The sequence below is a fragment of the Sinocyclocheilus anshuiensis genome, unplaced genomic scaffold (genome assembly GCF_001515605.1).
Source record: "Sinocyclocheilus anshuiensis isolate Anshui unplaced genomic scaffold, SAMN03320099.WGS_v1.1 scaffold1418, whole genome shotgun sequence".
Classification (NCBI taxonomy): Eukaryota; Metazoa; Chordata; class Actinopteri; order Cypriniformes; family Cyprinidae; genus Sinocyclocheilus; species Sinocyclocheilus anshuiensis.
In genome coordinates this window covers 86,565-105,133 of record NW_015558607.1, presented here as the reverse complement: position 1 = coordinate 105,133, position 18,569 = coordinate 86,565, and the positions used below count along the sequence as shown (strand labels likewise).

At 36.4% G+C, this 18,569-nt stretch overlaps 1 protein-coding gene across 1 annotated transcript in view; it reads right to left on the bottom strand.

Annotated features, from left to right (window-relative positions):
* Positions 1-9,982: 9,982 nt before the first annotated feature.
* Positions 9,983-18,569, bottom strand: part of LOC107680269 (phosphatidylinositol 3,4,5-trisphosphate 3-phosphatase and dual-specificity protein phosphatase PTEN-like) — a 21,621-nt gene continuing 13,034 nt past the window's right edge. The window contains exons 7-10 of the mRNA XM_016476091.1: positions 15,514-15,582; positions 14,984-15,150; positions 10,535-10,580; positions 9,983-10,170 (exon numbers count right to left, since the gene is read on the bottom strand). Coding sequence (XP_016331577.1) covers positions 9,983-10,170; positions 10,535-10,580; positions 14,984-15,150; positions 15,514-15,582 — 470 coding nt within the window. The remainder of the gene's footprint in view (positions 10,171-10,534; positions 10,581-14,983; positions 15,151-15,513; positions 15,583-18,569) is intronic.

Below are 18,569 nucleotides of genomic sequence, written 5' to 3'. Positions count from 1 at the left end.
TTTTTTAATTTAAATCTAGATTTATTCGCATTGGCCCATGGAAACCTCTATGAACACACTTGACTTGACTTGACCAAAAAAGCGCGGGGGACGAATTTACATTTTATTAAAAAGTGTTTACGTGTTCTACACTCATGGCGCGTGCACACATTAGGATAGGTTAGATGCCTGCCTCCGTTGCGAGTCCCTATCAAGCACTTTACCGATTCAACTACTCTCCTCTCCTCCTCCTGCCTGGCTCTGTGGCCAGTATCACTCACCGCAGAGCAAGCCTGTTCTTGATAAATCTGCTGTGAAAACGTGGGAAAAGCCGACGAGGAAGAAGTTGGGGTGAAGCGATCTTTGGAGCAAAATACTTCATCGCTCCATCTATAGCGCATTGTGATTGGATGTTTACGCTGGCAATACAGGAGACAAATCAATGGGCCTCTGGCTGCTCGCTGTCCGTGCGTGATGGTCCTTGGCAAAAAAAATATATATATATTCTGTCGGCCCCTTAAGTGCGTCGGCCCACCGGGAAAATGCCCGCTATGCCCGATTACCAATCCAGCCCTGCTGGACACCAATATTTGAAACAATGACTATCATTTTTGTCAATAACCCCAGACTAGCTGTTTATTTGATAGATTAAGCCAAAACAATAGAGTCTGAACATTATGTTGAGTTTGTACTCATTACTTTTGAAAGGGAAGGATTCATTACAGATGGCTACAATAATATTTGAGGGCCAGCGTCACCAAGTCAGACCAAAGGTGGTGGCACAGGAGCAGCCAAGATACAATGTGACCACTAAGGCTGCTAAAAATCAGTCAGTGGAAATTATATATTCTGACATGTTAATGTCCCATAAGAAAATTTGCAAGCTAATGCTCAAAAGGAAGAAAAAAGGTGTATTGTATACAATTATAATTTCTAATTTCTTCCTTTATTAATAATTGGACATGTTGTACACTGGTTTCAGGATTCATCCAACATCTCAGCATTTCTCAACTTTTCTTTGAAGTCGCAAGAATAATTCATTATTCGTTAGCACAATTCAGCTCTATATGTCCTTTGAAATTAATGGCTATAACCAACACAAAGAAATACAAAAAAAACATTGAGCTTTTTATTATGTAAAATGTCTTCCTTCATTTTCAATATTGCTACATTACTGTTTAAAATGCAATATATTTTAAGGATTTTTTTCAAATGATTTTGAGGTTTCTTAAGTTCGCCAACGCTGGATTTATTTGATAAAAAGTACAGTAACAATGTAAAAGTCTCTTTGACAAATTGAATGCATTCCTGATGAATAAGTTTTAATTTCTCTTCAAAAAAAAAAAAAGTTTGCAGTGTTTTACTTTAGACTCACTCTGGTGTAGACACTATTGCTGTCTTGCACTGTTATACATCACGATTATCAGCATGTGTGTGTGTTTGTTTTACCCACACAACTATTTAGACTATCCATAGATAAAATGGAGATTACTTCTCATTACCCATGACCCTTTGTAATGACAGAGGTGCCAGACAGACTGAGAGGTCTCCATTTTTCTGTCTGTCTGAACTCAGCCATGCTGGCAGTGGAAGTGCTGATGACTGTGCAATGTCTTGGCTGGAGACAGAGAGGAACAAGGCCCACCTGTCTGTCTGTCTGTCAGCAAACCCTCAACTCCAGCCATCCAGCCGGCCAAGACACACTCCATTACGCTCAGGCCAGCAGCCTCTACCTGGCTTCTCTGTCTCATGCCTGTATCCAGTGCTGTGCATTAGAGACCAGATCATATCTTTTATTGCCCTCTTTTTCCAGTGCTCCACTCAAAAGTAAGGTGTCTTTCACAGGGCATCATATGTCATAGATGAATGTGTGGTTTACAAAAAAAAAATAAAAAAAATATTTCTTTCTTAAACATTTTTCTTGTGTTTTCCAACAAAATATCTAAGCATCCTTAAAACAAGATACATTTACTTAAGAATATTTTTAATTAAAATATTTGAATTTACAAACTATAATAACTATAATCCTTTAAATTATATATTTTTACGAGAATATATCTTGAATTATTATTATTTTTGATATTATGCTACTACTAACAATAATAATCATTTATTATTATTATTATGTTTAAAACAAAAACAGTGGGGGTGAGACAAATGAACTTAGTATAAGATACATTTTCTGAAAACAAGTATATTGTGCAAAATACAAATATTTTAAGGGGGAAAGTTATCTTGATTTAGGAATGTTTAGATGTTTTTATTGGAAAACAAGACAAAAATACTGATCAAGAAAAAAAATTGCAGTGTGCTGGAGGATTCAGAATAGGAGGGTTGTGTATTGGTATGTCACAGTTTTATCATGTATGTGGGACCCAACCGCATGCAGCATGCTGCAAGTACAGACACAGTCTGACGCTGGTCTTCATGCTGGAAGACACTGTAGTAAATACGGCTTATGCAAGACGGTCCGACAGTATGTCTCACAATGAGACGCTTGTGACAGGCTGGAAACAGTCAGTTCTGTTTCATCCTTTTATTTGTAGCCATCTAATGTGGAAAAAATGTAACTTTTTGCCTTTTTCCCCTAACTCAGGGGTAGGCAAGTTCGGTCAAGACATTGATTAGCTTGTTCAGGTGTGTTTGATTAGGGTTTGAGCTGAACTCTGCAGGACTGCGGCTCTCTAGGACCGAACTTGCCTACCCCTGACCTAACTCCAAGAAAGGCCATGATTTTTCACACAAAATTACTTTCAAAGAAGGTAACACTTTCTTTTTAAGCAAACTTTCCCCAGTTCCCACAGAGCAGAGTTTTCCCCTCTCTGTAGTTACTAAGGCAGGAGCGTGTGGGAGGCGGTTATGTCATGCTCCTCTTGGAGAGTTACCATGCTGCTGGTGTTGTTGGGTAACTGCGACACAGCCCTGAGCTTCAGTCAACTTCACTGAGAAGAAAAGCAGAACTTCAAATTCATCTGTTACATCTGATGATCAGGGCCACGAGTGAAAACATACCGCAGAACCAGCCCTGACATCAGGTCTGCCTGGTTCACCCTGTTTAACATTTTTAAAAATGTGACTTAAGAAAGCACCGGTTGTAAAATATATGATGGTAATGCAATTTTTAGTTTTTAAGGTTTTAAGGTTACATTAAACGACATGAATGTACTGTATGTGTAAAAACGCAAAACAATGCAGATATGTGTCAGAGAAAGAGAGAAATAAAAGTGAAAGCGTTACACTGTGATTCATCAAGAGATTGTCAAACATGGTAGATAATGGCCATCATGTCATGGTCACAATGTGAATGTGGAAAGTGGACGCAGTGTTGAAACATTTACTTCTCCTTTTGATTCCTGTCCTGAACTGAGCGTGTCCCGGGTCACTGCCGTTTCCCCCTCCATCACCCACAGGACAAACCAGACTATATATTATACAACATGGCCACAAATTGTATCCCATTACTTTTTTTCAAACCATTAAAGGCAGAAATGTTACTTTGTGACGGTAATTATTCGATATCTGTTATTTAATCCTGAATTAACATGAATAGTAGCATTTTAAACATGTCCCGTCTTAGAGTGAACATTTCCTGTCCCACCTTAAGAGGTCTTTAACCAGCAATTCTAATAATAAAACAACGTCATAAATTTTAAATTTCATTCAACTTGTTGTTTTTGTATTATTAATAATATTCATGGCAATATTTTGTTAAAAAAAATCGGAGAACCGATCTTGAATTAATTTTATTATCATTATTATTACTAATATTATTATTATTATTATGCTTAAAACAAGACAAACATTTTGCTATTGGGGTAAGACAAGTTCAACAAGATAAATTCTCAAAAAAACAAGTATATTATGCAAAATGCAAATATTTTATTCAAAAACATAAATAAATAAAAGAAGCTTGTTTTTGGTGATGTTTAGATGTTTTATTGGTAAACAAAACTAAAATATTGATCAAGAAAAATTTATTTTTGTCCCAGTGAGAAATCGATGTTGAAAAGACATAAAAATTTACATAAAAAAACAGGTCGAATATGCAAATCAAACTGACGTCAGAAACTTGACTTGACATTGATTTGATGTAAATTGAACACCAATTTACAACATATTGGCCTACATATACATTAAACCAATTTCAGTGTGGGATTAACTTCCTATTTTCACCTAATTACCCTTGGAAGAAATTGCTGTCCAAATGGAATTTAAAATGATGTTACAGCATCTTGATCAAGTCTTGACTAATATTTGATGTCAAATTGATATCAAGTTGCCCGCTGGGGTATTCAGAATGGGAGAGTTGTGTATTAAAAGAATAGTACATTGTTTTTGTGATTGTATTATTATTATTATTAAACCAAGACAAAAACAATTCGCTAATGGGGTAAGACAAATAAAGTTAGTATATGGTAATAATGTTATGTATATCTCAGAGTAGCAGCTTGAGTCACATGTCCCAGACAGGGTGAAAACCTCTCTTAGTGAATTTTTTTAAATTATCTATTTCACATAGCACTTAATCTCAGACAAAGAACAGAAAAATATGAACTGATGAAAACCTTGACCTTGAATAATAAAATCCTAAATTCAAATGATTTCTTCTTAAAAGCGTTTGTCATGCCACATTAATTTCAAACAGCGGACATGGTGCTATCAAAGATCAGTGAGGACGACAAGCTCATCAGTCTGTACATTAAACCAATTTCTCTTTGATTAAACCAATTTCTCTTTGAAATGAGAGAGATTCACGCACGCAGGTTATATAAGCAGCGCCTCTATGGCTTCTAGATCTGACAGTGAGGCCTTTATTTATAGATAACAGGGCAGTAGGGTAAATCAGAGGTCATTAACAGATCTTTAGTCAGGCTCCAGACACAAAGTGCAGTTTGGGGTTTTTACTTGGATCTCTTTTTAAACCTAATAGAGATATATTTAAAATCAAGTTTATTTTCTGGGCACAAAGTTGTCTCCCATAAGGCCGTTTATTTACAGAAGGTTATAAATATTTCCTCATTCTGTTGAGAAAATCTAAATAGTCTACAAGAGCAGTTTTAGAGAAGTTAAAGAGACAATTTCTCTTTGAAATGAGAGAGATTCACGCACGCAGGTTATATAAGCAGCGCCTCTATGGCTTCTAGATCTGACAGTGAGGCCTTTATTTATAGATAACAGGGCAGTAGGGTAAATCAGAGGTCATTAACAGATCTTTAGTCAGGCTCCAGACACAAAGTGCAGTTTGGGGTTTTTACTTGGATCTCTTTTTAAACCTAATAGAGATATATTTAAAATCAAGTTTATTTTCTGGGCACAAAGTTGTCTCCCATAAGGCCGTTTATTTACAGAAGGTTATAAATATTTCTTCATTCTGTCGAGAAAATCTAAATAGTCCCCAAGAGCAGTTTTAGAGACGTTAAAGAGAGAAAGGGGGGGAAAAAACAGAACTACATTCGTTTTCCTGAATTTTTTCTCAGCTGACATGAAAAGCACCTTCAGCATGAGACTGAAGTCATGAGTTCAGCCAGTAGTAGAGCTGTAATGGGCAGCTGGCAACAAAAACCATGTAGCCTACTCAAGTAAAACAGTCATCATACTGATGCATTTGGCCAGAAAAAGCAAGACTAGATTACCCAATAGTATTTTCATATGTGACCCTGGAGCACAAAACCAGTCTTAAGTCGCTGGGGTATATTTGTAGCAATAGCCAAAAATACATTGTATGGGTCAAAATTATTGATTTTTCTTTTATGCCAAAAATCATTAGGATATTAAGTAAAGATCATGTTCCATGAAGATATTTTGTAAATTTCCTACTGTAAATATAATAAAACTTAATTTTTGATTAGTAATATGCATTGCCAAGAACTTCATTTGGACAACTTTAAAGGCGATTTTCTCAATATTTTGAATTTTTTGCACCCTCAGATTCCAGATTTTCAAATAGTTGTATCTCGGCCAAATATTGTCCTATCTTAACAAACCATACATCAATGGAAAGCTCGTTTATTCAGCTTTCAGATCATGTATAAATCTCAATTCCGAAAAATTGACCCTTATGACTGGTTTTGTGGTCCAGGGTCACATATGAGTGAGACAATCATTTCATTTCAGTAATGAGTATACAAGTATTCAAATACTGATGATTTGTGTTCATGAATATGCACATTACAACTTCAATTTAGGGCTCCTTGATGGAATATTCCAAGTTAAATACGTTTACTGAATTGACAGCTATTATAAAAAAAATTTTGATGACCACGATTAATTTAGACTCTTCTTTAAAAAAAAAAAAATCTGGGTTGCATTGAGACACTTACAGTGGAAATGAAAGGGGCCAACTTGTAAGTGTAAAAATAAACACAGTTTCTATAGTATAAACACAAGACATAAGCAATATGATAACATGATTTTAGTGTGAAACAATCACTTACTAAACTTGTGAAATGCAATTTCACAACTGTAATGACACAAACAAAGGACTTAAAAGCTTTAAAACTCAAACAATACACATAAGAATTTGAAGAATACATTGCAAGTTCAACCTAACCTTGATTTTTGCTTCTCGTAACCTTGAGAATGAGGGAGTCCAAATAATTGTTTGCGGTAATCAAGAAATGCTGGGGAAAAAAAAAAATATTTAAATGCCATGCAACTACGAATTCAGATTCACAAATATCGAATGCTGTCAAAAACAACAAACTGACAAGATTGAGACTTTATTGGATGTATGTGGAGTTTATAACACTAAGATAAAGGGCAGTTTACACATACAATTACAAACAAACATGTGATTTGTATGAGCAACATGATTACCTGTACAATATTTCATACATGGTTGGTTTGTGTATTCTCAGTGCATAGGCATTACACACAGAGCAACTGTTGCACAGCACGATAGTATCTGAACAGGCTGAAACGGAGTAAGGCGGTTTTCTTAAAATATACGGCATTTACATTACATGAACGTAAAAACCCTCTGGGGAGAAGAATGATTTCTAATGGAGCATGGCTGAAGTCCAAAGGGCCCCCTGCTGCAAGTCTAGCTAGACGATTTAGTGCACAGTACCACCCCATCTATCCGCTTGCTTGACATGATGTCCTACGACAGTTTTTAAAGCGACTTTTTTTTTTTTTTTAACTATAAACGAGAGGCACTTTGTGGCAATCACAGGCATCATAACATATTGCACAAATCAGCTAAGAAAGTGTGATGTGAAACATATACACTGGCACCTTTGATGACATTTTGTTTTTCATTAAAGCTGAAAATAATTTTTTCATGCTGCCTGTGAGCTCCACACACCCGTGCCACGTACAAGATGTCTGAGGGTCTGCGTATAAAGGTACTGTGGCTAAATTGTCAAAATGTCAAGGGATGTGTCTCATGTCGCAGAGACGATCTGAGGAATAAAAGAAAAGTTCACCTAAAAATGAACATTCATCATTTACTCACCCTTGTGCGCTAAAAAAAATCTTGTGAAACCATTTTAACTCTAGCAAAACAACATGCAACACAATGAAGTAAATTTGAAATTAAGCATAAAGACTGAAATAGTATTTTCTTGCCAAATATTCTCAGATAATTTAAAATCATTTTTACAGAGTCGTTCCAAACCTGTATGACAAACGTTCTTCTATTTCTGTTGTCCATGAATAGGGGAACCTAACTGACTATCATTGTGTGGACAAAAACAGCTGAAACATTCTCCAAAATATCTTCTTTTCTGATCATACAGGTTTAGAAAGACACGAGGGTGAGTAAATGATCACAGAATACTTGATTTGAATTCTTTACATTTAAGTTCATCATGTGACATTTCGGTAGAGTCAATACCTGCAGAGGGTCTTGTGAATGAATGTGAATGAACACTTTTTTTTTTTCTATTTTGGGTTTTCTTTTACAACAAAAAAAATCAGTCAATAAAAACACATTTGATTCTATTGGGATGCACAGAGACAATATTAATGTCTTTTCATTTCACCTCTATTCTACTACTATTGATTGCTGTAAAGCATTTCCAGAAAAAAAACAAAAAAAACCTGACAAAATAAAAGAACAAAAATAAACACTGTGGACCGCTGACTGAAACCCTGCAAAGACCTGTAACAGTGCAAATGTCTAGTACAATATGTTGCTCTATTATAGTAGCTTTAAATAAGTCAGTGCTTGGGCAGAATGGTAGGTATCAAAGCAGTAGAAGAGTAAGCATTGTCAACTTCAAGTAAGGCAAAGAATACCTCCCGTGGGCCCCGCCTCCTCCTCTGAACACAAAAACAATAAAACAAAAACTAATAAGCTTAATTTTGGCAGGTTTTCAGTGATGTGATAAAATGTAAACAAAATGAGAATCCTTGATAGGCTTTTGCTTTTATTCCTGGATTGGTTAGTGTACAATCTCATAAAGGAAGGCCCAGTCTCCTCCATGTCAGGGAAATGTATTCTTTCTCTAAAGGAAGGCGAGATGTACGGTGTGTGCAGTGGGCTGGTGAGAAGAGTGAAGCCTGAACGTTAACAGTACGAGAAAGGCAGCTTACTCACTACCCTTAGTGAAGATTCTTGCCCAAGAGACTGAGAAAGTTTTATTTTTTTTTTATTTTTTGGTCTGGCCACAGCCAGATGTTAAAAAAAGATTTGGCATGCTTAAAAGAAAATTATACATTTAAATATTCTCATATATAGGGCTTTAATATTTCTGAAGCAAGCACAAGACTGTGTAAAATCTGTGTAGCTGCACTATGCTCATTCCAAAGGGAACGAGGCCTGTTCAAGAATAAGAAAAAAAAATGAACTCTAGCTAGTGAGGGACATCAAATTGTTGGAAACTAATTGATTATGCACATCAAAGTGCGACTAACAGTTACGACACGCACTGCAGTGCGTTTGAATGCTTGCACCATGAGGTTCTTTGCTCCAAAATGACTGCACTATACATTGAGAGCTTACAGTTTAGCAAGCACCATTGCTGGATAAATGATCCAGATTTCATTAGATCATGCACGATAAGGCTACAAACATGTTATAGGGAGCCAAAGATCTGATGTCTGACACAGCCAGGAATAAAGAAAAACAATGTAAATGCTGTTGAAATCTAATCAAAACTTGCATCCAAGGTTGATACATTCAGAAAAGGGCTTCTCCATGTTGACAAGCATTACACGAGATGCTGTACACCATCAAACCCGATCTGACCTGTGCTCGCTGTAGTGAACCACAGAGCCTTCAAGCTAGATTGATCCGTATCCCAGAACATACTGAAGAATTTTACGACTGATGCTACCTTGAGCTCAAACCATGACCTTTAAAGAAGTGAAACAGAAAACAAATCATCCTGTGAAAGCTGATTTAAACAAGTGCCAATTTTGAAAGGGAAACTTATGAATTATATAAATGAAGTGTCACTGAATGACTGTTTATATATTAAAGTCCCATCTGCAGAAGAAAGAGTGATGCAAGATCTTCTTCCCAAATACAATCAAATTGTAAATGACTTTATAAACTTTTTTTTTTTTAGAAAAACATTGTATACTATTTATTTGGAACATGGAAAATGATTCCAATAACATGCACACCTTCGATCAACATTATTGCAACACTGGTTTCCCTGTTGTGTTGTGTATATTTGCATTAAAAAATAATAATAATAATACATGGTGGAGCTATATGTTGTGTTTTCTGCCGAGGTGTAATGTAGTTTAGTAGAATCATTACCACCTCCGTTCTAGTAGGGGTAATGATGAAAGCAGACTGAAAAATGGCTAGCTACGCACAACAGAGCCCGACTGACACGTGGCGGCCTTCCAGCAGCATGAGAAGCATTTCACAGTAGGTAGGACAGACTAGAGAAGGACAGACATGGGGGCATGAATGCTGATTAAAGCACTGGCCTAGGTTTCAACAGGTTGATGGAGCAGCGAATTACGATCTCCACTGAATTTCTCCCATAAACGATCTCCCATCCTGACTGGGTTTCCTTTCTTGTGTTACGGCATGAACATGTATTTACATAATAACCTTGAAGTTTGGAGAGAAGTATCTGTTGGCTTTATCCTTATTGGCTTTATCCAAGTTGTTCTTGGTTAAAGTCAGGATTAGATAATCCTTATCATTCTCTCCATGTTCTGTGGTTTGGTTCCCATCCAGTTCCTTCACTAAACCTCCATTTTCAACCTTCTCTGAGCTCTCCTCTGGTCCAGGGATGAAGAACTCCACTGAATTTCTCCCATAAACGATCTCCCATCCTGACTGGGTTTCCTTTCTTGTGTTACGGCATGAACATGTATTTACATAATAGCTACTGACGCTGTTTTCCACGGAACATCAGTGTTGATACTTCATGGAGCGGGGTGAATGAACAAAAGAAAAATTGGTCAGCATTTTTGTCCCTACAACTGGTGGCATATGTGTGACGCGTGTCCTAATTCTGCTTGGGGAAAAAAGAAAAGAAAAAAAAACGGGGTGGAAAAAAGTACTTGCTTTCAGTTCATATTCAAGTTTTCTCCTTTATACAACTCTATTACACTCCGTTTTCAACCTTCTCCAAGCTTTCCTCTGGTCCAGGGATGAAGAAGGTGTTCACCCAGAAGTGAAACATCTTATCCTGGTTAACAAAAACAAAATAAATAAAAGCTAAGAATGAGGAGTGTAATATGAAAGAAAAACATCATGGTTTGGTTCATTTTCCCGACCGACAACCGCTGCTCGTTATCCAAACATTAACCGTTAACTGATAAGATTATAATAATAAATTAGCATTAAATAAAAACACAATGGCAAGTGTGTGACCCATTAAAAATAAAAAACATTTTACTGTTCATTTTCAGGGTCCGAGTCTGTTGTGTCCGAATACCGGTAGTGGTCCGGTTCATTATCGCTAACATCCGGGGTTACAGATGTAGAAGTGCTGGCCTCTGAGTTGGATGGTTCCTCCACTGTTTTTGTGAAGATAATAAATTAGCATTAAATAAAAACACAATGGCAAGTGTGTGACCCATTAAAAATAAAAAACATTTTTCAGGGGTTTACTTTAACGTGCACACAGCAGCATACAGAACAGAGCAACAACAGAACCTGGATTCACACATCGTCAAATTATCACGCACCTGCAGCACTTCTGAGAACAGAGAAAAACAGAATAAAACAACACGGCTAAATAAAAAGATAAAATAAATAGGCCTACACTAAATATTTTTCACTTAAATAATTAAATTATGACGGCAAAATGAAAACACACCGAATCCTTCTATGCACCTTAAAGAACCAGCAGTCTTTTTTTTCCATCAGACATAAAAATAAACATCAGGCCTACATCAGTGCACAATGTGTCTAGTTTTTTTTTGTTTTTTTAAAGTAACATGTCGACGTGCTGTGTCTGGAGTAGAGCTCTGCACTCTGTGTAAAGGGAGCACATCACACAAGATCAGATATTTGTCAGAGAGCTCAGGATCTGTTGAGCAGCAAATTCTCCAGCATGGTCTGTCAGTCATCTCTCCTTACTCTCGACCCGTGATCAGTCAAACTTGTGTTGGATGCAGGTAGGGCTGAGCGATTTCCCCGATTTTATCGATTAATTCGAATTTATTGTTTTGCCATGATTTTATTTTTTAGACATCGAGGAATCGCAATTTTGAATAGAAATATTACCAAATGTTAGAATTAAGACACTTTGACAATATGCCGGTGACAACAGTAAAGAGAAATTAACAATCTAACCGCATGTCGGCGCACGTGATTAACCGCTCGCGTGTGACGCGCTCTGCAATTCACAATAAATAATAATGTATTCGTTCTAATAAATTTATATTGTAATATACTAATTCTAATATATTAAAATATTTACATTGCTGGTAGGTCATCATTGCACCATAAATATAGCGTTAAGTGCCATTCACACAGAATGTGCTTTTGTGTTGACAAAGATGCGATGCAGGAAGTGGAATAGGTAAAACATGCAATAAGATGGGAGTGAACTTCTTTTAACTTGAGCGCCGTGTTTTTAGAATGGCGTTTCATGCATGAGACACTGCAAGAGACGCGAGCGCAACAGTCAAACACATCCATGTTTACATAGAAAAAACAATGGAAAAGCAGCACAATCGAATAAAAAAACCTGTAAAGAACTACTACTGTATGTCTGATATTTCATGTTTGCATCATGGTGACAGGCTGAAAGCTGCTGTTGTTTTTTTAAGAACATTTATAGTTAATAAAAGTCTACTGGTGTTATACCTTCAGTCATTTTGAATTTGAATTACCTTGACTTTTGAGATTTTCTAAAATAATTTTCCACGTATTATTTCTGAACACATAATATGCATAAGACAAGTTTGTACAATATGTAGTTGTAGTTTTTGCATCTTTTCTGCAAAGATATTTAAGTGATTTGTAGAACTTCATGTGTGCTGCACTTGGAATAGAATTTTCTTTAACTAAAGGGTTAATAAAGAAAACGTAACTTGAATCATGTTGTAGTTACATTTTTAAGTTGACTAGTTAAAAATTGTTGCAAAAAAAAAGCGAGAATCGTTCAAACATTCTGGAAAAATCGAGATTTACATTTTTTGCTTAATCGCCCAGCCCTAGATACAGTGTTGAAAAGTCTGCGTTTTTTCCACGGAACTGGGCTACTTTTAACTGCCCTGGGCTGATTTTTCCCCATGGGTTAACAAATATGTAGGATACTTTTCTTTCACCGTGCAGCAAAATAAAAAAAAAAAAAACACTTATATTTTTAAAAATGCCTTTTAAACCAATCAGTCAAAATTTTTACTTTCGGATAAACTGTCAATATGAGCATCCCTAAAGGCTCCATTTACAACATAAGTTTTTATTTGTATATCACATTCACAATACACATTACTTCAAAACAGCTATTCAGAAATTCATAATGTTAATGTTTATAATAGTAATTATACAATGATTTGTATTAGTTATCTATTTTAGTTTTAGTTACAGTTGTAGCAATGTTGTCATTTTATTCATTTTTTATTATGTCTATATAGGTTTTTTTTATTAAGTTTTAGTTTTATTTAATTTATTGTATTTATAGAGTTTTAGCTTTTAGTTTTAATTACTTTTTCTTATTTGTAAGTCGCTTTGGATAAAAGCGTCTGCTAAATTACTAAAGTAAAAAGTAAAGTAAGTAAGTAATAAATAGCCTTACAGTCCACACTGAGCAGTTTAGAGTTGAGCAATAGGACAGTTTACAATGATATAAACAATTAGTCCATTGAGATTAGCCTTTTAGTATCTGTTCTGGCGCCAGATTTAAAGACATAATTATTAATCTCAGCTACAGCTGTTGGTTTACACCCAACCCTTTCATTAAAGTATTTAAGTCGATATATAATTGGAAAAATATATATATACACATGAATATATAAAAATGACTAAATGGTTATGTAACATTAAGCTCAATGTCCAGAAAAAAATAACTACATAATGATATACCATTACTGTGATATATAATTACTCATCCTATGATAAGATTTTTGTCATACCGCCCAACCCTGTTAGAAGCCATTTTAGCGCTGATGCCAGACTTACTCATTTGTTATGAATAATCTTATCTTTTGCTTCAATCAAGTTCAAAATAAAAGTTATTATAATAAATTGAGATTAAGTACCTAATTTGTATTCATTCATTTTCATTTCACTCCATTTGTAGCATTTAGAGCACATTATCAAAAGAATTTATATTTTTTATAAACCATAATATGCACCATTATATTCCATATACTAAAACAACATTTGGGTTGAATTTCAAGCATAAGCACTATATTGTGATCTATACAGATACCATGATATAAATTCATATTAATATATATATACCATATATATTTTATAAGATTTAGGACATACCACCCAACAAAATTTCATGCCTAAAAAAACTGCATGAAGTACTGTAGTAAAAACTGATCTTAATCCTCACTCTTAACTTACATTAGAACATTACATTTACTAGGGCTGTGTATCACCAGCAAAGTCACGATACTATACGTATCACAATACAGAGGCCACGATACAATATGCATCACGATACAGGACTGCACTGAATTTCACCTCAGCAGAATTTAGTAAAACAGCTGTTTATTAAACACTGCTTACTATAGTGCCATTTCTAACTATTGGCAGAGCAGGCAGTTGACCTCTGCATTATGAAGGGCCTCCATAACTGTACCACAGTACAATATAGGTAATGGCATATGTTTCATATTTACATGGGCACTCCCCATCAGGTACAATATTCTGATTGTTTGCATCTTGTTTTTAAGCCCATAAATAATAATGCACTCGTTCTAATAAATTTATATTGTAATATACTCATTCTAATATATAAAAAAATCATATTTACATTGCTGGTAGGTTATAATTGCACAAATTAACACATTCTCTACGTTTAAAAAATAAAAATTAGAAGCGTTCTAAACTAATGCGCTGTCTTCTGTATCAAACTCACACACACACTCAGTCACACACACAGATCACATTGCGGCCGCACTCAGACATTCAGGAACAAACTTTTTAGCGCTGCCCTAACCAGTGTTTTCAGAAAGCAAGCGCATTTATCCACAGTGGAGAGAGAGCGCGTGCACATAGTTGCCAGGTTGACAAAGATAAGTAGCACACTTAGCAGATATTTCCGTTTTGCGCAAGTGTGAAGCTCTGTTTTGGGGATTACGTCTCTTTATATCAGGCAACCCAGTTGTGTTCCTCTGTCCGGATTAATCCTTGTAGACTATATATTATGCTCTATTCTTTATTTTTTAGAAACCTCGCACTTTTCTACTCAATTTTAAACGGCGTTCTTTTATTCAAATTAAGCGCGGTCCACTGCTGCACACGTGCCACAATATTGATACAGGGCCAGCTGTATAGATACTCATATCGTCAAATCTCTGTGACGATACATCGTCATATCGATCACAGCACTAACATTTACTACTAGATGCAGCAATAATGATCTGTAAAAGCGCTATGGGCTGTTTGGGAACTGACACGTACCTTTTTCATCATCTTGTTCTGCTTGTGGAAGAACTCCACCTTGATGTCTCCACACACAGGCAGTGGCTGTGGAAAATCAAAGTACATGTACTTCTCCTCTCGCCTTGTGTGCGCTGGGTTAGACGTGTGGATTTTCACCTTCAGCTGGTACACCACAAACTGAGGATCTGCAAAATAAAACAATGTGTAATTGCTCTACCAGCTTTGTGCAACAGAAACAAAATGTGAGCTTATGCATATCTGTTAACATAAAACAGAAGAAAAGCATAGAGGAAAACAACAGGACAGAAACAGCAGAAATATTGATACAGAAAAGACAAAATAACAGTGGCACGCTAAGGGCCCTATTCTGAGAACAGCTGACCCTGGACCACACTTCCCATCTCCCTCAAATGAGGCTTTACAAACGACCACCCAAAAGTGGCGTTAGGGGCATTTACTTGTACATGGCAAACACATTTTACAGAGCAACACTGGCTAGGCTAACAGAACTGAAAATGAGAAACATTTTAGAAAAAAGCTGATGTTACCCCAATGCCAATTGGTTTTTCTGAACCCATGTGGAATCTGCTCACTCTTGCTTTTTACAGCAGAATCCCCTTGGAGAAAAAGAAGGAGATTAAAGACTGTCCAGTGGCCTGGCCAGAGCAAGAGCAAGAGAGGGCACTGAGGGGAAGAAACGTTTAAACAGAGCTAAAACACAACACATACTCATGCAACACACAGCTTTTACAGAGCTGGACTGGGCTGGACTAAAATATTAATGGCCATTTAAGACTCTATGGAGGAAACCATAAGTGCAACACCACCGGGAAGCCCTTTAGTTGTGAGGTACACTCTAAAAAAAAATCACACATAAAACACGTTACAGACATACAAGTACAAAAATAAAATATAATGGGGGATAAAGTTCAGATTTCACACAGCAGGTTGTCTAAAGCATTATGAACAATCCAGTCCAGGAGCCGTGTAGAGCAGGCTTGGTCAGTGTCACCAAGAATGTGTTCAGAATAGGGCCCGGAGGAGGTACAGTCAGAGACAGAGAGACATGGATGTTAGGGATGCACCGAAATGAAAATTCTTGGCCGAAGCCGAAAAAAAATGAAACACTGGGCTGAAAGCCGAATACGTTTTTTTTAGTTTTTTTTCCCCATGTATTTTGCCCATTTTTTTCACCACTGCATAAATTAAATAGCCAAAATTTGCTTTTTACTATTTTGTCTTGCTTTTCACAGAAAAAATCAATTACAAAACAATCATTTAAAAATATTTAACACTTAACATTTTTTAACATTCTAGCAGACACTATACCAACAAAGCACAATTTAACTTAAAATGAATAAGTTAGTAAAATAATATTTTTTGTCCATCAGACCCTCTTCTTGAAAAAGGCGTGTATTTTTTAAATGAATGCAGCCTTGCTGAGCAGAAGAAACTTTTTAAAACATTAGAAAATATTACAGATCCCAATTTGAACACAATGTGTGAATGTTATAATAAATGACAGAGCTGTTGTAATGATTATTATCATTATTATTGTCTTACTTTTTATTTTATTTTACAGCACAACAGTAAAATTACACTACTAACATTTATGAATGTTGATGGAGTTCTTGCTTTTTCTCAACTTTTATTTTGGCTGAAACACGCAGGAAGACCTCAGTGCTTCTTTTTGTGCACGAGTCTCATTACGAATATGTTGCACGTATTGCATTGTCACATGCCTTGTAAAAATTCATAAATGTGACTGAGCAACTGACGAGTAACACTGGTTCAGCGCAGATTTTCCTTGCGCTTTGGACTTTGAACCCTGGTTAACAAGCAGATCCGCCGCGAGTTCGTGCAGCGCTGTCAGAATACATGCAATTCGAGTGTGAAAACATAACGTTCTGCAGTTTATTTACTAATTGTTTAAGGCCATTTCACAATTTCAATCATCATACAGTAACCAGCAACAATCATCCCTTCCTCTTCTCATCGAAGACATGCGCTGCAGTACTAAACAGTCTCTCGCTGTCGGTGCTTGTAATGATTTTTGCATCTTTCTCAGACAGTTTTAAATGCTTCCACACTGCTGTGCTGACATGTTTGTTGCATTATAAAGAGTGTGCGCCTCTCACTCTGCTCTGGTTGCTATTTGATCGCGTCATGTCATTGTTTGGTACAATTTATTTGGTCTTTTCGCTTATTTGGTTGCCGAACATTCGGTGCATCCCTAATGGATGCTACAGTGCCACTGGACAAACTCGCACTCCAGGTAAAGACTCAGCCTGGAAAATCTTTACACATTCCTGACACTTTTCTTTAAAGATGTCAAAGTTATGTGGCTAAAGCACATATAACACTCCTTGGTAGTACATTAGGTCTATCTGGATAAAGGTTAAATGTCTAGGTGCATAGAAAAAGGCAGAGGTTTGAATTTGAAGGGAAGAATTTACAGCAATTGAAGCAAATAGGAAAGCCACGAGCAGCCGTGAACGGGGGGTATGGTGAGACTTGATTTCCAGTTACAGAGACTCTGTGTACACCTGGTATTAATGTCTGATCTGACCTCAAGTGGATGTCACTGTAATAAACGTATACATGGAGGGCAAAATCTTTTTCAATTAAACCACAATGAATGGTAAGGCCATTTTACACAGGATGTTAAATTAAAATAAATGTAAGTTTTTTTCTTTACATGTTACAAGATATGTTTCAAATATATGCTGGTCTTTTGAAGCAATTCCTATTCATAAAAGGATCCTGAAAAAAAAAAAATAATAATATAAATAAGCCGCACAACAGTCTTTAACATTGATAATGAGAAATGTTTCCTGAGCTCCAAAGAGTTCTTAGAATGTTTTCTGAAGGACCATGTGACACTAAAGCACACTTCATAATACAGTTTTAAAACAGCTACAGAAATGTATGATGTTAATGTTAGTAATCCCTTAATGTAGTGCTGGGCGGTATACTGGTTCATACCGAATACCGGTGTTTATTTTTGTTATGATATGAATTTTTAAAATACCGCAAAAAGAAAGGCATGTCGCTTAAACAATGTTCGGAACGCGACACTGTTTGAAAGGGGTCCCTTTTCACTGTTGCACTGTAGTGAGGGAACAGCTGTGTTACTAAGCGTGAAAGTTCCGAAACTGAAGCTGTAGAACTAATAGAACGTGATGACACAGAAGAACTCATCCACAATATCCACACTGACCGCCACAAATATCCACCGCCCCCTGCCATCAGCTCCCGCGTCTCACACACACGAGTGTGACTTTAACACTAGATTTAGCAACTTTCAGACCCTTTTAGCGGCTTTTTTCCATAGAATATTCATACTGACAAACCTAGCGACTTTTTTGGATAAACCTTAGCTATGGTTCAGTTGGAAGATTTCGCCAGTGCTGTCCCGCGAACGCGAGGTCTGACTTTCCCGGAGAAGTGTCACCTCTCTCGGCGTCTGTTCTGTGCAGTGAGCGGCAGAGAAGCAGCGCATTCAGTTGGCCGCACCACAGCCGACTCGTCAATAAATGAGTACAAAACAGCGTTTCCTAGCACCTGTCGCTTACTGATTGTTTGGAATTATAAATATGAGCGT